Raw genomic sequence first — 21,680 nt, 5'->3', positions numbered from 1 at the left:
GGGATAAGCTATTAACACTTTTGATATCCGACAGCGTTAAAGAACATATAGTACAAACTACATCTTTTTTTGAGGGCAATCAGGTCCTTATTAAAACTGAGCATGCTGGCAACTGTAGGCCAGTCCACTTTGTGGAGTTTGGGGATCAGCCCCTTGTATCGAATTTGTACTAAACAACACTTCTCCACTTTCCCCACTCTGTGATCAACTACCACAACTAGTGCACAACTTGCTTCTGACTTAAGATTTATTCCTGAACCATGTTTTGACTTGTTTCCTGCTTGGTGTATCCCTCTTGACCTGCTTGTCCAGCTCCAGCTGCCTGGCCCTTGTAGCAAGCTTTCGTAGAAATACCCCTTGTGCTCTTACCTGCTGTGGGCTGAGGCTTGTTTTTATAGGAATGAGTTGCATTTATTGTCTTTGTTTAGCCCTTTGTGACACATGTAATTTTGTTTCTTTGTTAATTGACTGACAGCTAGATAAACCCTTTGACTTGTGCAAGCACCGGAGGGTGTAAAGACAACGTGGTCCTGAGGGCAGGGACGGCCTCCTGATGTCAGGCACAGTGCCCGTGGTTAAGTGCGTTTCTGCAGAGAAACTGTTTAGAGCAGCCCAGTAGGGTTATGTGTATCACTTGCGTGCAGCTGGAGGAGAGAAGAGAGTTTTGACTGGCTATGTTTAGGTATTACAAATATCTGAGCCACTCGCATTCCTGCTGTCGGGATTCTGCCTTGGCCCCCTCTGTTGCTGTAGTTAATGCACCTGTGCCTCTAAAGCAGTTTCTGGCAGACACAGCACCTTTGAGTACATTCAGATACTCCTAGATTACTTGAGAAATTAGCTACATTTCTGAGCATCCCTGTGACTTTCACATGTATGTGGGTCTGTTTTACCTTCCCATCTTGCCTTCTTCTGCACAATGAATTCCTCCTGTGTGGCTGTTCTCTGTTAAGTATAGGTTAATTATAGTGGCAATGACAGAAATAAAATTAAACATTGACCGTGGAAGCATGGTTAACGCATTCTCGACAAAATAAGTGGTCATTTAGGTGCAGGAAATTGGGTTAACATGGTTGAGAATGTTCTCAGCTCAAGAAAGTATCTGATAGCACAGCCAAAAATCCTGCTTGTAGAGAACTCTGAGCTATTAATGCAAGAGGGTGTTTAATTGCATCAGACCTTTTACAGTTAAGCGCCACCTAAAGTCTATTGGTAAAGTGCGTGTTGGTGCCTGTGCCAAGTTGTAAAGTCTACATGAGGCCCACTTACGTCGACTCCCAGTTTTTCATCTTTCTGATGTGAGAGCTGCCGAGTTCGAAAACTGCTTTACATCATTTATGGACTGCTGGCAGGTTGGCCATTTTCATAATACATACATGTACAAGAATTTGGCTTAAAGTGGGCATAAATTGTTCTCTCAATGGAAAGAATGGAAAGGGTTTCATATAGTGGTAAATGTCAGGCATGTTGGATGCCTTGAGTGATTAGTGTACCAATTCTTACTCAAGCTTTTTTTTCTCTCTGCTGACCCTTCGCTTTGTTTAGCAGTCAGCTGAAGCCAAGACTTCCAGCTTAGAGCTTGTTTTACATTAGCAGCACATTTGCAGACCCTTTGTTGAATAAAAGGCACAAAAGTGCTGTTTAGAATCAAGACGGCAGATTATCAGGCCCTCATTGAGACTGAATCTGCTGTGATTCTGTGGTCTAAAGCAGGGTGGTCCAATCCTGTTCCCAAAACTGGAAACTAATGGTGGGCTGTGGGCCAAAAGAAAGCAGCTACTTGATTGAATATTAGGATGCAAAAGAAGAAGAATCTTTACTTTATTGCATACAGTCATACATTGTAGTCAACAAACATAAAGACCAACTTCAGATCAAGGCTACAGAAAGAGCGGACGTGAGCCGGCTTGGTCTGTAGTCTATAGTGTGCCTGCGTTAAAGAGCCCAGAAAGCAAAAGATTCAGGTAATTTTACACCCAGGAGGCGATGCTTGATGTGTCACTGAGCAGCTTTCATAGGAATTAATTGTAGTCAACACTGTATCCAGGTTTGAATGTAATGGCCTTGCACTAGAATTAGGCCATTACCTTGGTCAAGGGCACTGATCTAATATACGTGTGTTTAATGGTGGGAGGAAACGGGAGCAAACTCTGAACTGAAGGGCAACGGTGCTAACCACTGCGTCACTGTACTAGTAAGTGAAGTGGAATGATCCCAAGTTTCCTAAATTGACTGACTTTATGCGCAAATTGACTATCTGCCTGACATGCTCAGATTATGAGAAATAATAATAAGGGAGCCATTTGAGAAACATTTGGTGGTCTCATGGTGGGCCAATTTTGGTTCATAGGCCCTGCTTTATGCAGCCTGTAGTCTGGAGCTTATCTTCCAACAAGGACAGCCACCTCCATTATTACATCTGAACAAACACACATGCTATGATGCCAAATGCCCAAATTCCTCCCTAAATGTCACCCTCTAGTAATACTCGCCCTGCCCCACACATTTTTCTCTTGGAGAAGGAAAAAAAAGTAGAGTGGGGTAATTTACCTCCTTCTCTCTGAGCATCTGCCCACCTAGCGTCTCTGGCTTTCTTTCTTCCCTCTGCAGTAAAGTGATAGGCCTTACCATACACAATAGCCTAGGTCGATTTACCTACAGTGATTAGTGCTGGCTGAGGACACACACAGACGCACACACACACACACGGACGCACACACACACTGAGCTCAACAGGATTGGAGTTGGACCGGACCACCCCAGAGCCATTACTGGTGGGGATTACTTGAGTAACCCAGAATGCACTGGGTTCCATTGGTAGTGTTAGTACCGTCATCTGACCTGCAGTTCCACTGACCCGTACCCCGGTTGACAATCAGAAGTCCCCCCCTTGCATGCATTGCAATAAAAGTTGCACACACTTTCTACATGCTCAACAGAGTTTTTGTTTTCTCCATGCATGTCTTAAACTTAAAGTTAAATGTGATGAACTACAGCATTAACAGGGAAATGAAAACAAATTCCCATGTCTGGACTTGTTAAGCAGGGATTTATCAGACGCGGTTTGCGGCCTTCTTCATTGTATGACAATTTCTGTTTATGCCAGCAAACAGGTGAGAAGCTGCCAGCTCTTGTTGTGGTCTTGTGCTTGTTGGCTGTAGCTGTAACTGACTTAAAAATAATCCAGCTCAGTCTGTTTGATTAGGAATCCACTGCAGGTTGTGCAGAAGTAGTGCAGGAATTAGTTTGACATTTTCAAACAATGGTAACTTCTGATTCAGTAATTAGACAGAAGTAAACAGAAGAAGAAGTTTTGTTTGTTTTTGTGTCATAGTTAGAAGTGCCTGCTAGGGTTGCCAGTTTGTTTCAGCATGGATATCACAATGTGGGCATGTGCAGTAGGCTGAAAACATGGCTAACAGAGTCTGTCGCAGGCCACATTGCGGGTGTTGTGGTGGCTCAAAAACTGACATCCATAGAAAGGTATGCTCTAATTTTGTGGAGTGGTGTGGAGAGTGCAAACCAACTGTGTTAAGATCCACTTAAAAAAGAGTGGACCCTGGGCAATCCTCATTGTCACCACTGGGTCAGATTTGGGCTTTGCCATACCTTGTAGTCATAAACATGTTGCATCTATACCACTGCCAGTGTAAGTGCCTGTGCTGGCATCATCTATGGCCTTTATTTGACCGTGTGCTCACCTATTTTGGCAGAACAAACTACAGTGGATGCCTTTTATCTGAGTCAGGCCAACAAGCTCTTCTGTGCTTTTATGTCCTAATTAGAGAGCAAAGCAGCGGTCGAATTGCTGGCTGTGCCGCCGCTTCAAAATGTCTGGTTGTTCAGGGGTGGCCTGGTTTTGTCCTGATTAAGTGTGATGGCTGGGAAACATAAACATGTCTCATAGAGGGGCACAATCAGGTCCAGGGCCCAAGTGTTGGAGGTTGATGGGTGTGAAACTTGGTGGCTCTGTTTGCTCCTACCTGTTTCAGCCACCGTATCTGTCACTGTCTGCAGTTGTGAGGCCTAAAAATAGGTTCTCATGTAGTTTTCTTGCAGCGCACTTCTACCCCCACCCGTCTCAGGGATCCAGTTTCACTCCATCTGGTCTGGTGTTTATTTTCTGTTTATTCAATACAGATCTGCAATCACTGCTTAATTTCATAGTTTTGTCTTTCTGTTTTTGTCTGTTTCGGTCCACCTTAATACCAGTGACATCTATGATTAATTTTGTTTGCATCCTCACACTCATTGTTGGTGTTCAAAGTGAGGCAGGGGAGACGACCAGCCCCCCTGTGAATTGGCCCGTGTGGAGACTAATGATGCAACTTCTGCATGACGTTGTTTCCAGATCACAGATTTCCAGTTTAATGTAAAGCGAAGTCGAGACAAAGAAAAGCAAACGTGCTGCGAGAGAGTAATTTAAACCATGTTTGTGTGAGCAGAGCCTGGCCTAGCTCTACTAATTTTACTCAGGTATTGTTTTCAATAACAATGTAGTCATGGAAACCAGAGTCCAAAAAAAAACCCTTTTATCATTTATTTATGTTTGTTAGATTTTTTACATGTTCTCTTAATCCTTTTACAGGCACATCCAAGTTTTTCTTTCTTGTCTGAGTGTTAGAAGAACTTAGATCTTAGGTCCGTTGACTTGTTTTTATCGTTTGCTGCAGCAACAATGCAGGTGCACACGTGCTAAGTGGTGCAGCATTTTTCTGATATGAATACAAAACTGCAAACTGCAGGGCAGATAATGAACCTCACTCTTAGAAACATGCAGTCATCTCATTTCTGTGCAGAGCTCCTGTCGCTGAGGTTGTTTTGTGGAGACAGACAAACCATTACACTCAGTTTTAGTGTTACATGTTGCATTGGTGAGTGACGTTCTCAGCTCACAGAACATTTTATGAAGAAACACTTTGTTTTGATTCAGCAAGAATCTACCTATGTTCATGAGAGTTCTTGTTTCTTGCTTTGCAGTGTGGGTGAAACCTTTTTTTTTATCAAGGATGTGCTCACAGTTTTAAGACTTACTACAGCAACGATGACGGGTGCTAACATGAACATTTAAAAAGGTTTTCTGTTTAAAATGTTTTATTTATACCATAGAATTCATACATTCGGTTGTTTAGTAAATAAACGTCTTTAGTATTCGTGGATTATTCATATGTAAATAAGAAGCAAGAAAGAGAGCATGACATTTTTTGACACTGTCCATGCTAAATGATTAATAGGAAAATAATTGTCTGATTAATGTATGATTAACATTAGTTGCAGCCCTAACATGTGCTGTTGGTCTGAATTTACAGTAACCTCCATTTCTCAGGTGGCCTCCTTCACCTTTTACAGAGCCTCCTCCCCTTCCAACGTTTGCTTTTATACCACTGTGACACTCTCTATCTTTTTGTCATCTTCGCTGTTGTAGGATCCCTTCCTGGCTGAGATGCTGCAGAACAATAAGGACCAGATCGCATGTTACCATGAACACGACTCTTTGCTGGACCACAAGGAGGAGGAGGCCTTGAGCGAGGAGGATCGCAAGGCTGCCTGGGCCGAGTATGAAGCAGAGAAAAAGGTAAGCAAGGAGAAGAAAAGTGCGCGCAATGCATGCATGCATATCCATCGGTTCCAAAAACAAAAACGCACACAGAAAGCACTCAGCCCTTGTGTTCATCGTTCTCCAAATCATTGACATCAAAGTGTAAGGTGAGTTAAGAGAGGCCCCCCTTTTTTGTGTGAGTTGGTGTTGGATCTGTACAATCCTTTCATCACTGGGACTAAGCAGATGACAGCCCCCCTCTCCCCTCCTCAGTGATGGGATTGTCAATTTGGCCCACTTTCAGGCGAGTGACCTGCTGTACAAATCACTGAGAGGTTGTCCAAGCAGTGTCAGTGCTACTTACTGTAAGTGCATAGGTCCACAGAGGGTTAGGAACTCCTCCTCTGTCTGTCTTACGCTTTTCTCTCTCTCTCCGTTGTGCCCTCCTCTGTCTTCTCTTTCTTGTGGGACAAATCAATGGGCAATTAGTGTGGTTTATTTGGAGAAGTGTATTTGGAGGGGTTGATGTCCTAAGAGAGTAGGAGCAGGTCTCCTCTCCCCCCTGTGTAATCCTAGATTCTAATTCACTCTAATGATTATTTTTCCAACACACTCTCCCTCCTCTGCCCTCTGTGTGCCTTTAAGCGGCTTTTCCCTCAGAGCTCCCCTGCTTTTTAAGAGAACAGAGGGTTCCCAGTTGCAGGAAAAACAGTGGTGCTGAAGTTGAATGTGAGGATTTCATTTCTGCAATCTGTCATACACTAAAGATGCACAAGTAGGCACTTTCAGCCACGGGAGGCTGTTCAGTATCATGTTGTATACTCAGAGCTTTGTAAGGGAAACAACTGGAAGGTAACCCGGCCTCTGCTAATGTCTTCACAACTTAAGGGTTGGCCGGTGGTGGCCAGGAAAAGCTATGTGTATGAATATCAGATTTGCAACTCAGGAAATGGGAAAAACTAAGAGAACATGATCAGGCGCTCAAAACCAAACTGAACCCAGGAGCCCTCGGTCTCACTGGGATTACTTCGGCTCGGTGCGGAGCTCAGTGAGGCTCATGTCATAAATTTAGATTTCAGACGCTGACTTTTGGAAAGTCTAGTCTAGATTCTGTGACTGTCTGTCTGAAGATGTATGAAGTCTGCAGAACATCTGAGGAGGCAGTCGAAGTCCAAGGAGTGGCTGCTTGTTAACAGCAGACCCAAAAAGTGAAGAGAGCGTTGTGATTTCGCAGTTGTTTTGAGGTTTTGTACTGTTTAGGCCTGCACACCTGTCTATGACCAGGTCCAAAGACCCCCACTGGCCCCTAACACACATACACACACACACGCACACACACACCCACACCCCTACATACCGGATGGCCAGATTACAGGGCACGGGAAAACCATCTGCAGCAGGGGCTCAATTACACACAAACATCGGCATCCTGCTGGCCTTTACTGGGACAACACGGTACTTCAGGTCACACGCACACACGCACGTCAGGCAACTTGTTCTGCCTGCAGAATTATCTGTGGTCTCTGGTCACAGCGATGGCACCCCATTATCCTGTGGTTGCTCTTAAAACAAAAGCTGTTGATCAATCAATTACTGCTGTCGATTAATCTATTTGACAATCGGCCAAAAAATAGTTGCCAACTGTTTTTATAATCGATTGTTTGTTCAGTAATTTTTTAAGCCAGGATGTTTAAAAACTTTTGGCTCAGGGAAATCGATTACTTGATTAATCAATAAGGAGAGGAATCATTAGTTGCGGGCCAATTTCACACTAGCCTAAATTGTGTTTTATGAACCCTGCTCTTCTGTTGGATGCCTCCTCACTTCACCCCCTCTTTTATCATTCAGGGTCTGTCCATGAGGACCAACTACCAGGCATCATACGCCCAGATGGACATGGGCTCCACCAGCTACTTCTCCTACAATGTGGCGGCTTTGGCCTCCATGACCAACCAGCAGCTGGAGGTAAGTAATGAGCTCCACATGCCCCTCTCCTGCCTCTCACTCCTCCTCCTCTTCCCTCACTCTCTTCCCCCCACGGCATGGCGCCCCACATTCCTCAGACCCCACTGCTAATTGTGACAGTCTAGTAGCCAACGTGCCCAGCTCTGCCCCGCTCCTCCACCCGACAGTTCGTAATACTCCATGTCTGGGGCAGCAGCTATTTATACACAATGGCACATCTGACTGAGGGAAAGGACAGAAGGTGCAAGAGTCGGCTTGTGTTTTCCAAGTCAAATGAGTGTAAAAATACTGTTTGGCATTTGACAAATGCTGTTGTTGCAGCTGTGTCTTTGAATGACTCTTATAAACTTGTAAAAGTGATTCAATAACTAATTTCTTGTCTTCATTGTTTCATGTTTTCCATCTCCATTATTTGTGCTCAGGACCTTGTAAACCAGGGACGACAGAAAGTCATCGAAGCAACAAATGCATTGAAGACTTTGTCACGGGAGACACTGGAGGATATTATTGCCAGAGTGGTGAGTGTCTAAGCTTATCATATATTTGTGAAAAGAAGTGCTTTGAATGAAGTCTTTGTCACTGGACTGCGACATAGAAGTGTCAGTGGTCAAGGTCAGTATGTGTAAGCTCTCCCCTTTCTCCTCACAGTGGAAGGAGAACCCGTCACTCACAGAGAGTCAGGTCCAGTCGATGGCTCTGGGTCGACAGGCCAGCGTGGAGCTGGAGTTCAAGCGCAGGGAAGTTGTGTACAGGGACGTCCTCACCAGGCAGCAGACGGTAAGATCTGCTTTCTGAACAAGAGTTGAAACGCAAGATCTGCTGTCAGGTTTTAACAGGCTATTTTAGCAGAAAACTAGATTGTAGCAGGTAGAACTTATCATATCAGATAAAACTTTATCGACAAAAACAGTTATCACAATATGTTTCACTGGCAGTATTTAATGGATTACACTTAAAAGGTATATGTATACATGAGTAACTGTAATTGCATGATGATTAATAACATGAATATCATGACCAAGCAGATTGAAGCATTAATTTACTCTTGAAAAACAATTTGGTTCAGAAATGTCTATAACTTAAATGGAGCACATTTTGTTTGACAAGAAAGAGCAATTATTAATTCATATCACTCAAACTATATATCGTCTTTGATGTTAGATGTTGTTATGTCATGATGTGGCAGAATGTTGTCTTTTTTGGTTTTAAAGACTGTCCCACTTGTTCTCATACCTGCCTTTACCCACTTAGTCGTTTATCCACATTACAGATAACTATTTATCTAAAATTCCATCATGTTAATATTTTGTGAGGGTACCAATAGTCATCCCTTCAGTATTCTCTTAATTCTCTTTGGTCAAAAATAAAGGAGAGATATGTGAAAAGCTTTTGAGATTGTATAATATCACAATAATGTGTATTTTGATATTGCCTAAAAATAACGTGATATATAATATCATCCTAAATCAAAGCTTTATCTTGTCAAAAATGTGATTTAAGGCTCTTTTTGTGGGGGTGCTCAAGCACACCAATAATTAATCTCAGCGACCCCAAAAATCAAAAGTAATTCTAAGCAATTTTCTTCCCTGGCAACAGCTCAACATAATTTTGATGGAAGTGTCTTGTAATACAGTGAAAGGTATCTCTGTCTCAGCCACTCTGCCCCCCTATCACTTGTTTCTGCGCTGTGTGACTTCAGTGAGAGGGCAGGCTAACAGTGTTACAACATTAAAGGTGCAATATGTAAGAATTCAAGTTTAAAACATTCAAGAATGAATTAAAATGATCCAACAGAATGCAACCTAATGAGAGTTATGACATTATTTCAAAGACACTGATGTATTTTGATCTTGAGATACCTCCTGAAGTTAGCAGGCTCACCAGTCAGCCCTAGTCCTTTTTCATAATTCCTCCCCTGGCTCTCAGTCTGGACTGCTAGCTGCATGGCTGACTGATCTAGCTGGCTAACGGCAGCCACAGTTAGCTGTATTTGATGCGTTCTCTGGTGGTATACTGCGCCCTACTTGTTTTGCGTTTAAGAGGCAGCCAGTTCTTGCATATTGCATTGTTTATATTTACAACAGCAAAATCACTATAAACTCAGTAATATTTCAGTGGAAACAGATCTAAACTGTCAGTAAATAATATAATATTCCTGACATCAAAATACTGAGTAAAGTTTAGAAAGAATGAGTACTAGCTACTTGAGGAATTGTTTCAGCCCTTGTATTCTGTTTTCTTGTCTATTCTTTTCTTATGCTTTTGAAATAACAAGTATAGTAGTGATTTTATATATATATTTTTTAATTGTTTCGCCATCTGTGTCTTCGCAGCTGATGATGTTCGTGCAGAAGCTGATCACCAACAGGAAGGTGCAGGAGCAGCAGATGGCCATGGCCAACCAGGCCAGCTACCTGAACCAGCTGGTGCAGAACAGCATGTTGGGAGGCAACCAGCTCAGTCAGATGGACCTGCTGGGGATTTACCAGCAGCTCCACGGCCTGGGTAAAAATCCTGGGCCCTCCAAGGGCCTTTAGGTCAGAGGGACTCTCCCTCAACCCCCACTCAGCTAGCCGGCTCCCAGTGGCCCAGTCCGAGCGAGGTCCAGTTTTCTGTAACAAACGTGCTGTGAGACCGCTCTGAGCTCAAAGTGAACTGGTGCACCAATCAGAGGGTGGAGTAGTTTTGAGACTAGGCTGCGGTCCACTGGGGCCTTAAGTGGGATAGACTCTCAGTTCTTTATTCTGTAGTTCACTGAGAGAAGGTGGATATAATGTATAAATGACTGTGTGAAAGGAGTCCAGTAGGAATTTCAACAGTAAAAAAAAAAAAAAAAATGTATATACCGCCTTAATGTTATTCAAGTTCTATATCTTCATTTTTCATGTATTTAAAGACAAAAAGGTTCTACCCCCAATGCTTTTAAGCATTGTATTGTTCTCCCCTTAAAAGAGGGTTTCCTCATTATTTAAACTCAGTTTTTTATACTGTTTTAAATGCCGAACTGAAGCAGAGTGGGACCAGTGTCATTGGTGACAGGGCTCTATGATGTAAAGCTCTACATGATTATTAGCCCCAGTAGATTCCTTCACCAATATCGAGCAAAGCAGACAGCTAATGGTGCTGCAACGTCCTGCTCTTTTTAGGAGATGGAAGAAATTGATAAGTAGACAAAAACAGAAAAAAAAAAGTTAAAAAATATGGCCTTATATTAATTTCCTAAAAAAAAGCTCTGTAAAGTTATGAGATTTGAGATTTGTTGAGAATCTTTTGTATTATGCTCTTAAGTGTTTACATTAGTTGTCGCTGAACATGGTAATGGAATGCTTGTGTTGTTCAAAACTGCCTGCCGGTTCCTAGGACCTTTTTGTAACATCTTTCTCATCGTCACGTGTTGTCTAGCATAGCACTGTGCGTCCTGTTCATTGTTTATGTTCCACTTGTGTTGATCCCAAGCTTTGGGTGAGTGACTGGGTCTCACAAAGCATAACCACATCAGCCAGGTGTCACAGGGCCCAAAGCCTTTCCTTTTACTCGTCTGTCAAAGTTTGAAATGTGTGTTTCATGCTGGAGTCGATGGAGTAAAGAGTGGAAATGTTATAATCAGTCTGGCTGATCTGTGTTTTCTACTTTGTGAGAAATGCCTTCTGGACACTGTAGTCTCACCAGGCAGGCCCCCCCAGACTACCTGTATTCTACTTTGGCACATTTTTTGCTTCTAACGCTTAAACTGGTGTAGCTGTTAAACATGAGCAATATGTACATTTCTCATGAAGAGATGCCTGTTGTCTCTAGTTTGCTCCTGTGTTTGCACAAGGTGTATTTCATAAATGTAGAGAAACTTTTTGGCCCTCCTTTAAGAATGTTCTTACATTAGCAAATACACCCACATGTTTTGCCATGAATCTGATCTGCTATTATCTTGATAAGTATTTAATATAACATTTAATAAAGTGACCAAAAGGATGAGCAACTCTGTGTTTGAGTCATTTGTTTTTCAGGACTGAAACCATTTACAGAGCATTCCTTTGCACTGACTGAATTTATAAACGGGGATGTTTGTAGAAGGTCAGCTCCTTTTGGCCACCTTCTTATTTTTTGTAGGTATTAGACAGAATCAGTATTGTACACATGCATACTTACATGTGAATCCTGACCGATATTTAATGCTTTGTGGCTTTGTGCCAAAACTGATATTTGAGAGTCTAAAAAATCTGTAAACAAAATAGGTATTTTTAGGGCATTTTGTACCTTTTAATCAGACATTTGACGGATAAATTGAGACATGCAACAAACGTCCTTATTTGAACCAGAGATGCTGTGGTTCATTGTCAGTGCCGAAAACCCCTGGGGCTCAGAACATGGAGTCAAACACGTGAATGTTAACAAGGTCCACTTAGATTTGATTAGAAAAAGAATTGTGACCAAGATGTGTCTCAAGTAGGAAATTAGGGCTTCAAATTAAACTCTTTGAAGAACTATTTATACAACATGGTTTAGAAATTAACTCCAACATGTTTTTTGAACATATTTGGTATTTACAGTTTAGGCCTACACAAAGTAAAAGTAAAGATATTGTGTTAAAACATTACTGTGATAGAAGTGAAACTCACCCATACGGGTAGTACACGAGTAAAAGTCTTTAAGTCTCCAAATTAAAGGTACATGAGAATCAAAATAAAAGTAAATTACATATTTATTTACATTTATGTGTATACTGTACATGTGCTGACCAATTATCTGATCTAATATCAGTGTAAGTGTTTGCTTTCATTTGATTGCTAATAAAATAAATGAATTTATCTGTTAAGTAACTAGTAACTAAAGTTATCAAAGAAATGCAGTTCAGTATACGTACAATATTTGTCTTCAAAATGTGGAGTGGAACTGTAAAGAAGCGGAATAACCCTAACTGCAAAACGGGCGGGATGTTAGCTCACACAACACTTACATAAGCTTTAAAGGCACAGTATAAGATTCTGTGAAATACACTTAGGATGTTTTTTCTTTTTGCTAAGCAATAGACGAGATGAGACGACTCATGTCTTGTCTGGTGAATACAAAGATACAGCCATTAACCAGTTAGCCTAGCTTAGCATAACAGTTAGCCTGGCTCTGTCCAAACGTAACTACAAGTTCTATGTTTTCCAGCCCACCAACGGAGACTCCCCAAAGTCCTAGACGAAGAGCAGCACAACCCCGCTGTGGAAACCACTTCTCGATTTTCATAAGTTACAACGTGTTAGTCAGTGAGCTAAATTTAAGGCTAGCTGTTTCCCCCCTGCTTACAGTCTTTATGCTAAGCTAAGATAACCGTCTCCTGGCTCCATCTTATATTACAGTGCAGTAGGAGAGCAGTATCTATCATCTAGTTCTTAGCAAGAGATCCGAGGGTATTCACAGAAAGTTTCACACAGCTGACACATCCTGATGCGGCGTCCCTGTATTTCACACCCACAACACTAAGTGCCTTTTGTCCCACTCTCTTCTCCCTTCAATCTTTCATCTATTTTTCCCTCTCCCGGTATTGTTTTCATTTCTCAGTCTGCCAGGGTTTTCCCCCTGCATGTCTTTGACTTTTCCATTCCCTTCCCCCAGGGGAGCTTGCTCTCACAGCTTACAGATATCTGCCAGTGGAGAAACATTACAACTATTGCAGATGTTGAAATGTTGATCCCATCCACTCTCAGCCCCAGATTACCACCACTCCAGGTTCGCGGCACATCCCTGCTGGTCCTGTGTGCAGCAGGCAGCTGTTTCTGTCCATTGAAAAAAGGCGGCCTGCTGCAGACTACACTGCCGCGGAGTCTGTGAGGCCCCCGCAATGAACAACCAATCACCGCCCTAAATCCATGCTGATGTGTAAAGCCAATTAGGGGTCAGGATCCAGTTGCATAAGGAATCTGATTTTGTACGGTGGATGTAGGCTGACTAAGGCTTTGTGGAGACAGAGAGGTTCTGTGCACATGACTTGGTAAAGGGTTTATGAGGGCAAATTGGCATGGAATAGGACTGGTGCTCTCCTCTGGGAAAAAAAAATCTGCTGTATCTTTTTACCTCATTTTCTCTCTGTCTTTTGGACAGCAGGAACCAATACAATGTGGTCACTGATTTTGAAGTGAGTTCGATTTGAGCTGTTGAGGTATTTTAACGAGAACACCAGCAATTTAACTTACCTGCAATGCTGTATATCCATCTAGATTGTTTTGGTGTGAGTAAGTCTCGGAGAGATGTCTGCCTTCTCTAGAACATATTGGAATGGCACTCAAAAAAAAAAAAAAGCATTTTCAAAAGCTAACAGCGATGTCGCTTTCCAGAAATCATGGCCCAATTACTCAAGATAATCCACAGGACTTGTTGTGAGCAGATTCATGTAGGAACTATTTTCCCCTCTACCAAACTACAGCCGCCAACCCTCTCACCATGCAGACGGAAGCGTACAATTTAAAATGTTTGAATTGCTTTTCTGGGATCTGAAATATCCAGGAGTCATAATTGACCTTGTTGGCAGTTCCAGGTATCCTGTCAGGAACTCTTTTATAATGGCGGTCTGTTGGGAAAATGCTTTTTGGGTCACATTTCTGATCATTCAGGTGATCACAAAGGTGTTTTTAAGGTTAGCCTGTCCGCTAGCTTAGCTGGCATCCTTTAAATTAAAGGTCTGCATGTGCCGCACACATCACAGTAGAACCAGTCAGCCTTTCTCTCTATCGCTGATTTAAATCCCTAACTTTTCACAAGCCGTTGTACGTCAGTCACTTTAATTTTTGCCAGTGCTTAAAAGCGCCGAATGTAGAAAAAAGAGCCATAGCGACCTAACGTTAGCACGTGGCATGCTAACAGTTATCTATCCAGCTAAAAGTTGGAAACACTATATACAAAAACAAACGGTAAACTAATAACAATATGAAAAAAAGAAAGAACCAAGTATTTTAACTCAGTTATGGATTAAAAAAAAAGCACTAAGATAGCTATAGACGTGTACTGCAGAGTTGAGCTAACGTCAACACCGTGGCGAAGGTCAAGTTGGGATTCACCAAAGCAGTAAGTATTCATCCGCTAGTGACCGAGAATGACTCGACCAACATGTTGGGGTGACCGAGCGCTGCTGGCATGACTGAAAACAAAAAGGAAAGAAATGCAACATTGCACATTAGACTCTTTATCTGGTTTTAATTGGTACATCACATTTTTATCCAAGCAAAAATAGTCTCTCACAATGAGTTCTCGATAGCAAGACAATTTTATTGTCACGTTCATTGCAGTTGTTTTTGTTTGTTTGTTTGTTTGTTTTTTGGTGTATTTTCAGTAGAATCTACAGTCCAGATAACTTCAAGTTCATTACAAAATAAAGTCTTTGCAATAAATAAATATATAGATTTATATTTATACTTTATATGTAGAAAATAAATATATTGTACATCTTATAAATAGGATCACCCATATGTACACCTCAGCTGCTTGCGTTTTTTTTTTTTTAATAATGTTCCTGACGCTCTGAACATTACAAGTCACCAACCTTTAAAAAATAACCCATCGCTTTACTTTTTACAACCGCAGTCAGAGAAGTGCTTCCGTCCCGAGCCCGATCGCTTGTCTAGCGTACACTTCCTACAAGACGCTGCTTGGTATCCTTATTAAAATGTGATGAAGGAGATCTTTACTCTGACTCTGGATGATATGGGACAACAAGCAAGCTTACAGCTGGGACTGGGGGGGTGGGGTGTGTGCAGTAAGTGCTCTTTTCATATATCACACATTCATCTCAGACATTTTATCACCCCTCTTTCATCTTAATAAAACTCCAGTTCTGCCTCACAGACATTCTCCTTACAGACTCTTTAGTACCTGACTATCCCAACCTGTCACTTAGCAAGCATGTCGCACACCTTTCTTCTACTATCCGTCTCTGCGTATGTGGATTGTGCCCTTCCTTGCATTTACCATGACTGTTTATAGTGCGTGACAAATACACAACGTGACATCTGCTTTCTGTCATTTGACGCTCCTAAAAGTCTCTCCTCGGTGTCCTCATAGTGATAAATATTGATTTTTTTTCTTTGTCCACGCCAGCTCCAATGGCAGAGGGCTGCGACTCCATCTGTCGTCGCGCGTTGCTTCAGTATCTACGGTTCTAGTTGACCTCTAACAAAGTGATTATTAGGAAAACATGGCACCTGATTGGATCATCCACAGCTGGGGCGGTCACAAAAGGCCTCTTCTGCCCATGTCCGCAGTGGTTTTAAAAGATCACTTTGCCTCCACTGCAGACGCAAAGAAGTCCAGGAACATGCACAATGTTTATGTCGGTGCTGCTGTAACATTCTCAGCAGTTGACTGAGGCGCAAACATGGTGACCTCTGGGGGAGTTGAGGGTGAATAGTTCTGCACCCGGTCCAAAATATCCACAACACCCCCTCTGTCCTCTTCTTGTATTCCTGTTCCTCCAATCGTAACCAGTTCCCCCAGGTTAAGCACTGGTCACCTATACTGGAATAAGTCCCTGTACGCCTGAGGGATCTTTTCAATCTCCACCGGCCTGGGCAGGAAGTGGGTGAGTTTCTGGTGTTTTTTAGTCCTGTTGCCCTCTCTGGGCGAGCCGTCCTTGTTTAAGGCCACGTAGTAGAAGCGCCCTGTGTCTGTGTGCTTGTACAGAGTTGAAGCGTAGGTGTTGTACCAGTTCTCCTCAAACTGCTCCCTGAACACACATTCTGCTGTCAGCTTCTTCTGCAGGAGAGAAAACAACACATTAGTCATGTCCTGCTCACTGGGTGTGACAACATGCGTGCAAAAAAGCAAACTGCGTACGAGCGAATGTAATTCACATGTGAAAAAGCCCAAATGTCCAGTTCACACAAGACATTCTTTTATTGTCTGGTGTTAAAATTTTGGTTCAGAAAAGGTCAATTTCACATGTGAATTATGTTCTTGCAAAAAAAAAATATATATATATACGATTTGCAGTGCACATGTGACTTTGCTTTTTCTTTCTTAACATGTGGATATATTCAAACAGCCAATCGCGAGCGAAATTGTGGACTTATCGAGTAAAGGAGCGATTTAATGTGTCACATTTTACTTTCACATGTCAACATTTTTAATGTACGTATGAAAATGTACATTTCACATGTGGGAATTTTCCTTCACATGGGAAACAATGTCCAGTTCACATATGAAAAGTGATAAATATGAGTGGAAATATTCAATTCAGAAACACGTCATGTGATTTCATGTGATTTCATGTGATTTCATGTGTCACTTCTTATTTGCATTCACATACAGAAATGTAAATTTCACATGTGGAAATGTTTAATGCAAATGTGACGTTACTTTCTTTCCATGTTAAAAGTTTGGCTCAAATGTGAAAAACATCCACATGTGAAACTGAGCTTTTCACATGCGAAAAATACATTTTACATGAGAGTTTTTCAAAATTCACACGTGGCAGAAAGTCACAAATGGCTTCACTTGACAGTTTCCTTTGGGAGAAAAGACAACAGCAACACCAGCAGCAGAGATCGAGCTTGATGATGTGCAGATACCAACTCTGCCTGCTTTTTTATACATTTCATGAACTATCCCGGGCTGCACTTAAAGGCTGAAGTGAACCAGTAGAAACTCATTCGGGCAGGTGCTCATTACGACAAAAGGGGGGAAGTCATTACGGGCGGCTTTTCACTTTATGCCCCGCACTCATTCCTCAGACCTGTTAACCTCTCGTTGTGCATGGAGAATCGCCTCCCTCCCTGTGATGCAAGAAGAACAGCGAGCAGGCATACAATCCTCCCTCCCTCTCTCTCTCTCTCACACACACACTGCAGCTCTCAGAGCCTCGGCCTTCACTGACAGCGCAGCATGAGCGATGGCTGTGGGTTCAGCAGGTGAGAGTGTGCTGGCTGAGTGAGTGTGTGAGAACAATAAGAGACATCGGGGTTTGAGCTGCTCTCCTGCCAGGACCAGTCAGTCGTGCAGCCATTCTGAAAGAGGGCTGAACCTCAGTCGAGCCGGGGGTATCGCAGAGGACCAGGGGGCTGAATATGCACCCCCCCCCCCCCCAAGACTAACCTTTTCTTTGCTTTTGTCTCTAAGGATATGGCTTCTCTGCAAAGCAGCGATCAGTCAATCTCCTCCTTTAATAACACCACGTTAAAGTGGGTGTTTGTGCAAGAGTCTCGGTTTTTATTCCAGCAGCAATTTTGTTGATTGGCTGTCAGGCTCTGCTTGGCTGCGGCTGTGTGGTGAAGCTGTTGTCTGTAAATACAGCCCCGAGGGCACATGACTGGGCCAGCTCCATCCTAATACACACACGCACACATACGCACACACACACGCGCACACACACACACGCACACACACACACACACACACACTGAAAACCTCATCGGATCAAAAGCTTGTCAAGGTCTGGTGGTTGAGGGACGGAAGCACCCTTCTACCTGTTCCCCTCCCCCTGCATCTCCTGGCCTCTCAGCCTCAGACAGACGTGTCTACCTCCCTGCCTCTGTCAGTCAGGTGACTTAGTCAGGTGTGCAATTACCCCCACCCAACAAAATCACCTGCCCCCACCCTCAAACCCCCCCCCCCCCCCCCCCCCCCCCTCTCCATCAGCTCTGGGATGCCAGACTCTGATAGCACGCAGTAACAATATCTGCACTTTTCAACATAATGGCCATGCTTAAAAAGTAGCCTCTGTTCGAAAATGTTCAGAGCCAGGGGGGAGTTCAAGCCCAGAGAGGCCCCCAGGTAATGCCCTGGGACACCTGATACAGGTAACCCCCACATACTTCCCCTTCATTGTCTTTATCTGTTCCCTTTCCTCTCTCGCTGTCTCCGGATAGCAACCACACGTGAGACAAAAGTCAGCCAGGATGAAAGGGATATTCTCTACGCGCTACTGTGGAAAAGCAGCAGATCTTTCCTCTATATCTAACACTTGCCGACTCGTCCAGCTGTGCACCGAGAGGTCATCTCCGCCACATTCGCCGACAGAGCGACTCCAAATTTTCCCCTCTCCACTGCGGGGGAAAAAATGTAAATATTTCTGCATATCTCAAAACTAAATAAAGAGGTTCGTTTGCTCTCTGAATCTGCTTTTTGGGTTTGAAAACAGGTCTTTTTTTCCCTCTTTTCTTTGCAACCTCTGGTGTTTTTCATCCGAAAAGCCCTCGTCATTTGCTGGCTCTACCGTCGCAGCAGGATAGGGAAAGCAAAGAGAGTGCGGGACCCCGTAAAGGAAACACACGTTTGTTTTGTCTCACTGTGGTTTTCCCATCTGCCACGTACGGGAACCTTGATAACAGAGGTGACTCTCAGATTCCCTTCCGAACACTTACTTTTGAGAGCTCAGCGCGTTTTCCTCCGAGAATGGCCAGAGGAAAAAAAACGCTGTATTCTGCAAAGCAAGTCATGTGTATCGACTGCCAGATTTGTTGTGAATGAGACCCTGGACTGCATGGTGAGGGCGGGGTTGTGAATGAAAGAATGAAAGGAGGGCTTTTTCTTTTCTTTTCTTTTTTTTTTGACTCACCGACCCATAGAGCTCTCCTTTCTCATTCATGCCGAGGTAGAGTCCAGCGTCGACCCCTCTGATGCTGACCAGACCCACTGCCAGACTGATGAACTCCAGGATGCCTGAGGTCAAACAATGCACACACACACACACACACACACACACACACACACACACACACACACACACACACAGAGAAATCCAGTCAGGTAAACCCACAGATACACACAGCGACAAGTGGATGTGAAATATGCTCCAGTTAGGCATCCTCTCGCATCACACCAGTCTCCATTTGAAAAACTGCTGTTTTAAGGCCAATAAATAACTCTTTCTTTTTCTTTCATTGATTGCAGCAGAAAAAGACAAATGGGTTTGGTGAGAGGAGGACCAGATGTAGATTTCTTTGATTTCCTCGCTTACGTCTTTTATAGTCGGGTCCACAGAACATATTTCATTCGCTCAATCAAGAGTGGCTTGTGGCGTCTATAAATATGCTCATCCTGTCTTTAGAAGTTCCCAACTGGCTACTAATACAGACCGAAAAGTGACTTTTATGACGCTGGGATGTGGGTTAGCAGTTGTTTAGTGGGCTGCTGACTCACAGGAAGTTACAGTAAAGTTGAACATGCACTTCAAAGGGGCCAGGGGGAACAACCGGTGAAATTAAAAGCCATTGGCTGTTGTGATACAGAGGTTAGTCAGAGAGGATCCAGCTGGCTGTGTTGACTGACTGGCTGACTGACTGACTGGCAGGCAGGCAGGCAGAGGCCAGCTTACAGCCACCTGGTCCCCATCTCATCGACCTCATCCGATGCCAGAGGATGACAGAGAGCATCCCTCTAATTTTTCTTTTTTGCGGGTTGAACAGTGTGTTTCATATCCCTCTAATCAAAGCCACGTCCTCTCCCTGACAAAGACCTTAAAGCTGAGTGAAGCCAGGAACAAACACGGCGGACCACCCATCCCTGTAAACCGGCTCGTCTTGGCTCCGATCTCGAACATTTGTCGGTCATGCTTTAATTTCGGGTTATTCCGCGCGCCCGGGCCCGCACCTGCGCGATGACTGCATGGACACGAGGCGCGACGCATGTTGCGTATCTGCCCTCTGACCTCATGTGTTTATCGCCTCCTCTCCTCCCGCCGAGCCGCACCTCGCCCCGTTCACTTTCACGGGACCGAGTCTGCGAAAGCGCCGGCGCGAGGTGCTTGTTTGCCGCTGAGCAGAGGACACCTGCACCCCCACCCACTCCCCCACCTCCCTAACGCGCAGCGGGGATTACCAGTTAAAGGTGTGTGTGGCGCTGCTCTCCAGAGCGCCAGGTGACAGTGGTGTGACGCACGGATGCGTATTCACGGGGGACGCGCGGCAGGAAAGAGCCACTTAATTACACTTCTCACCTCACACAGTGTTGGAGCGACGGCAATGGAAATCTTACAGATTGTAATATATATATATATATATATATATATATATATATATATATATATATATATATATATATATATATATACACAAGGCAGTGGAAGATATTAAAAAAAACTAAAATTAAGTTAGTAATATTGCTTCACCAGAGGCGACAGTTAACTCGTTTCATTCAGACTTCTCTGGCAGAAACTGTGCGTAATAAGTAGTTTACTGTAAATCAAACTGCAGGCAAATAACATGACACAGTCTCCAATGTTTCTCAATTTCTCATGGTATAAAAAGTGTCAGGAAACAAAAACAAAAACAAAAAAAACCCTCACCAAATCTGCTGTGGTCCTGTCTTGTCCCGTGCACCGTCCCGTTGGGGAATATCTCCAGCTGGAAGCCGGTCCTGCAGTAAAGCTGCCGCCGCCTCAGGATCCCTTTGAGGTGCCCGAAATCCGTCGGCGACCCCCGCTGCAGCCTCCCTTCGATCTGCCCCAGCCGCTCATTCAAGCCCACTGGAGACTCCGGCAGGGGCATATTCCCGAGCGCAGGAAAGCTTTGTAAATCCAAGTCGATTGTCCCCAGAAAACTCCCGACCTCTGCCATTGTGTGCACAGCTGTCAAATTAAGCGACGGCATTTAAAAAAATCTACGGTGACTCAAGCGGGGTGAAAGAAGTTGACACAAGTCCGGTTCCATGCACGCATTAAGCGTACCCAGCGCGCCTCCCGAAGTCACACGCGTCCCCCTTCACTTCTTTATTGATCGTCCTCCGCTGCAATCATCAGTTTGATATCTCTGTTTATCAGATGGAAGGACTCTTGTTATATACATACTCCCCACGCATTCTCACATTGGATATTCAAACACAAGCCACGCCTGGCTGGCATCCCTTCTTACGCGCATCAGTTCCCCTTACTGAACGCGCACTCTTCAGTCCAACTTTTTTAACCGCTGATCTACAAGTTTCCGTCTCACAAAAGCTCAGTCTACCTCCCGAGCCACCACATCCGCGAGTCCACAGCTGTCCTTCTCTCAGAGCTCCTGCGCTCCTGGTCGCGGTCCGAGGCTGTCTGATAAAAACCACATCGCCCCATCCGGGGGGGGGGGGGGGACCGTGGCAGCAGTTAGCGGTGCGTTAAAAACGCGACACAGATGCTGAGAGAACCATCACTGGTGTTTGAACACAAATGGAAGCTGACACGAGTGCGAGAAGCTCTCATAAACTGTGACAACCACTCCATAATTTAGCTCTA

The 21,680-nt window shown here is 43.8% G+C and overlaps 2 protein-coding genes across 4 annotated transcripts in view; one reads left to right on the top strand and one right to left on the bottom strand.

Annotated features, from left to right (window-relative positions):
• Nucleotides 1-11,477, top strand: part of atrx (ATRX chromatin remodeler) — a 31,854-nt gene extending 20,377 nt beyond the window's left edge. For all 3 annotated transcript variants that reach the window (XM_030396736.1, XM_030396739.1, XM_030396738.1), the window contains exons 30-34: nt 5,426-5,575; nt 7,388-7,504; nt 7,927-8,022; nt 8,153-8,281; nt 9,838-11,477. In XM_030396736.1, the coding sequence (XP_030252596.1) occupies nt 5,426-5,575; nt 7,388-7,504; nt 7,927-8,022; nt 8,153-8,281; nt 9,838-10,041 (696 nt within the window). In that variant the 3' untranslated portion in view covers nt 10,042-11,477. The remainder of the gene's footprint in view (nt 1-5,425; nt 5,576-7,387; nt 7,505-7,926; nt 8,023-8,152; nt 8,282-9,837) is intronic.
• Nucleotides 11,478-14,660: 3,183 nt separating this feature from the next.
• fgf16 (fibroblast growth factor 16) lies at nt 14,661-21,478 on the bottom strand. The gene is made up of 3 exons (XM_030395739.1): nt 20,760-21,478; nt 19,032-19,135; nt 14,661-16,231 (listed from the first exon to the last, which is right to left on the bottom strand). The coding sequence occupies exons 1-3, from the start codon at nt 21,061-21,063 to the stop codon at nt 15,986-15,988; spliced, it is 654 nt and encodes a 217-aa protein (XP_030251599.1). The 5' UTR covers nt 21,064-21,478; the 3' UTR covers nt 14,661-15,985.
• Between the last annotated feature and the right edge of the window lie 202 nt (nt 21,479-21,680).

Source organism: Sparus aurata, chromosome 18, assembly GCF_900880675.1.
Source record: "Sparus aurata chromosome 18, fSpaAur1.1, whole genome shotgun sequence".
Lineage (NCBI taxonomy): Eukaryota > Metazoa > Chordata > Actinopteri > Spariformes > Sparidae > Sparus > Sparus aurata.
This window is presented reverse-complemented; position numbering and strand designations above follow the sequence as displayed.